This window comes from Penaeus monodon, chromosome 25 (assembly GCF_015228065.2).
Source record: "Penaeus monodon isolate SGIC_2016 chromosome 25, NSTDA_Pmon_1, whole genome shotgun sequence".
NCBI classification, from domain to species: Eukaryota; Metazoa; Arthropoda; class Malacostraca; order Decapoda; family Penaeidae; genus Penaeus; species Penaeus monodon.
Genome location: NC_051410.1, coordinates 18,123,066 through 18,123,291, shown reverse-complemented (window position 1 = coordinate 18,123,291; position 226 = coordinate 18,123,066). Strand labels below are relative to the sequence as shown.

At 60.2% G+C, this 226-nt stretch overlaps 1 protein-coding gene across 1 annotated transcript in view; it reads left to right on the top strand.

Annotated features, from left to right (window-relative positions):
- LOC119589336 (sodium-dependent dopamine transporter-like) overlaps nucleotides 1–226 on the top strand; it is a gene marked incomplete at its 5' end in the record, with an annotated part of 110,782 nt that overhangs the window by 81,362 nt on the left and 29,194 nt on the right. Inside the window, one exon of the mRNA XM_037937956.1 lies at nucleotides 64–202. Within this exon, the coding sequence (XP_037793884.1) occupies nucleotides 64–202 (139 nt within the window). The remainder of the gene's footprint in view (nucleotides 1–63; nucleotides 203–226) is intronic.

Below are 226 nucleotides of genomic sequence, written 5' to 3'. Positions count from 1 at the left end.
ATACAGCAGGAAAGCTCCTTAACCAAACACTTTTCTAACCACCTGCCCCCCCTCCCCCCCCAGGCGCGAGGTGCTGCAACTCCAGCACAGCGGCGGCATCCAGGACCTCGGCATCATCAAGTGGGACCTGGCACTGTGCCTCCTGGCGGTCTACCTGATCTGCTACTTCTCGCTGTGGAAAGGCATCTCCACTTCGGGCAAGGTAAGAGGGAGGAGGGCTCTGCTG